General features: G+C 44.4%; 1 protein-coding gene across 3 annotated transcripts in view; it reads right to left on the bottom strand.

Annotated features, from left to right (window-relative positions):
• The window catches only part of Triml2 (tripartite motif family like 2), a 16,639-nt gene that overhangs the window by 2,499 nt on the left and 11,160 nt on the right, over positions 1 to 2,980 (bottom strand). For all 3 annotated transcript variants that reach the window (XM_021170893.1, XM_021170894.1, XM_021170892.1), the window contains 2 exons: positions 1,426 to 1,448; positions 1,165 to 1,265 (listed from right to left, as the gene is read on the bottom strand). In XM_021170893.1, the coding sequence (XP_021026552.1) occupies positions 1,165 to 1,265; positions 1,426 to 1,448 (124 nt within the window). The remainder of the gene's footprint in view (positions 1 to 1,164; positions 1,266 to 1,425; positions 1,449 to 2,980) is intronic.

Genomic DNA, 2,980 nt, shown 5'->3' with positions numbered 1-2,980 from the left:
CTCACTTTGTAGACCAGGCTGGCCTCGAACTCAGAAATCCGCCTGCCTCTGCCTCCCGAGTGCTGGGATTAAAGGCGTGCGCCACCACGCCCGGCTCACAGGTTCTTAATACAACCAGAGGACTAGCAAAAACAGTATAAAATGCCCTCTGGGTGGGGAATTGGGGGTGGGGCACCATCTCCACCCCTAACCTCAGCATTCCTACAAATACTATCTCAAGAACAAAGAAACTCTAGTTGGGGCAGTGGTGGTTCCCATCTTTGATCACAGCCCTTGGGAGGGAGCCCTCTGTGAGCTCTACGGGAGCCTGGTCAACACAGTGAGTTCCAGGACAGTCAGAGACACACAGAGAATCTTATCTTGGGGAAAAAAAAAAAAAGGTAAAAAAAAATTTCCCGCATGATGACACACACTTTCAATCCCAGGGCTTGGAAGGTAGAGGTGGGTGGAAGGATCTCTGAGTTAGTGGCTATCCTGCCCTACAATATGAATTCCAGAAGAGTCAGGGCTACACAGAGGACCTGTGATCAAAAACAAACAAAACAAAACAAAGCAAACCCATAAACATACATTCACAAATAGAAAACAAGTGCTGGGGGAAACTAGAAAAAAAAAAAATAAACCCATCAAGAACATTAGATAAGCCAGGCAGAGGTGCTGCACACCTTTAACCGAAGCACCTGGGAGGCAGAGGCAGGCACATTTTGAGTTCGAGGCCAGCCTGGTCTACAGAGTGAGTTCCAGGACAGCCAGGGATACACAGAAAATCCCTGTCTCCAAAAACCAAAAAAATAAAAATAAAAAAAGAACATTAGATAAAAGAAACTCCCTTCTAACCAACTGGACATTATTTAAAATAAATTACAAATTTAATGACGAGGAACACTATATAAAGGAATTACTCGACAGACTCTAATGTAACTTGATGTCATGTGCTTGAGGAAATGTAAACTGAAAATACATCCACACTGTTGCTCAGTAGTAGACTAGGTGCTTAGCACATACACAGGATGGGCGTTCAATCCTTGCCTCATACCATAGAAGTGCCTACAGTATCTAGACAGCTTGAAAATGAACATGAGCAGATGTTTGTGGTTGCTGGGATGGCCATGTGATTTCCATACGTAATTTGGGTATACTGTATTCATGTTTAGGCCCACTTACTTTGGAGCCTCAGTAGAACACCGCTCGTTTCGATTATCTGGCAGGAACTCAGGTCTGTTACCTGAGCTGGCTCTAGGCTCTGAAGCAGTATAGACTCACTCCTAAAACAAACAAATAAAAAAGAAGGACAGTATCAGTCCCGGATATTCACTCGAATTAACTTTGATCCATAGATATAACCTTATTTTACCCAGCATTCCCATCTCTCATGTGTCCCAGACGTTGGTCCCATGTTTCATCCAATGATTTCTAGAAACTCACCTTTTTAAGTAGCACTTTGCATTCTAAGGGGGGGAGAGAGACAAGATTAATACTGGGTATTTAAACCAAAGCATTTATAAGTCATGTCAAAGACACTACAAAGTATAACACTTTCTCACCCTCTTCTCTCCCTGTCTCCTCTTAAACGGTACCCGTGTATTTCCTTTCTGTTGCTGGGGGAGAAAGACGTGCGCAGAGCAGATGGAGCCCCGGCCACTAGGCCTAGAGGGCCTCTGGATCCAGGTCAGCAGAAGCATAACTGGGCCACACCTGCTCATGTTGTCTGGAAATAGGCTGGGCTCCAGAGCTGAACTATTTCTTCAGGGGTTATCTCCTGAGGCTTTTTTCATAAGGTCACTTACAGTCCCTATAGGAGAGTGCCACTCTGCTGGCCAGTCACCTCCTAAAGATTCCATCTCTAATCCCGCGGCCCCGGAAGATGATTCCAATGTATGGAACCTATGTTAACATTCAGACAACAGCAATGTACAACCTGCCTCCATTTTCAGGATCCAGTTCATTACTTTGTGGAGGATTTTTGTCTTTTGCCAGCATCTGTGAATGTTAATAAGCACACACATACTTAAATATCAATTCTTTTCTAAAATCTGAACAAAAAGCAGTTGTGCTAATTACTCCATGCCCATGCAATGAGCTATTTTCAAGACAATATCACTGCCTGGATTTCATTCTTTTCATAGAGTATTCCATGGATGGCTGTAAAACTCTTTAACTGATTTCCCTAGAGAGGCACATCTCAATTTGAGCCTGTTTTCCTTTGTTGTTTTAGAGACAAGGTATCTCACTGTAGCCCTAGCTAGCCTGTAACTCACAGCAATCCCTCTGCCTCATCCTCACAAGTACTGGCATCACAAGCATGAGTCACTATGTCTGGCTCTCAAACATGCTGAGATAATTGTTTTCAGGTGACGAATCACTTGATCAAACAGCTCTACACCCCGCCAGGATACATTGTGGGGATCATGATGTGTGGGTGCACTGTGGGAGATTCACCTCTGCTTCAATCAGAGAGAACCTGACTAAGCTCCTCAAATATCTGTCTTACGGTAAAATTGATCTAAGTCCTATGTTTTTACATTTAGAAAGATACCTAGATCATGCATGCACTTACAGACACAGACACAGACACAGACACACACACACACACACCCCTCAGGGATCATTTGGAAAAGGAGAAAAAGTGTAAGCTACAGAGGCCGTGGATGGCTACAGGGAAACATCTGGACACATCGGGCCAGCTGCACACATGAACTCACAGCAGTTGTGACAGCATGCATAGACATGTGTAAACCTAAGTTACATTAAGTCCTAGCATGGAGAGGTTAGTTGGGAATACAATCTCAATCCCAGGCATGGGATTATTAGAAACTGCTAAGCTGCTGGATGAAGGAGAGACAGCTGTCTTTAAGACTGCAGGCCTTGGTAAGGTAACTGCTCTCCTATGGAAGAGCGTATATCCAAGAATATTTGGGCAGCAGAAACTGGTCTTGAAAGGTGAGGGGGGGGGAGAGGGAGAGGGAGAGGGAGAGGGAGA

Source organism: Mus caroli, chromosome 8 (genome assembly GCF_900094665.2).
Source record: "Mus caroli chromosome 8, CAROLI_EIJ_v1.1, whole genome shotgun sequence".
Lineage (NCBI taxonomy): Eukaryota > Metazoa > Chordata > Mammalia > Rodentia > Muridae > Mus > Mus caroli.
Note: the sequence above shows the minus strand (reverse complement) of the source record. Positions and strands in the feature narration are given on the sequence as shown.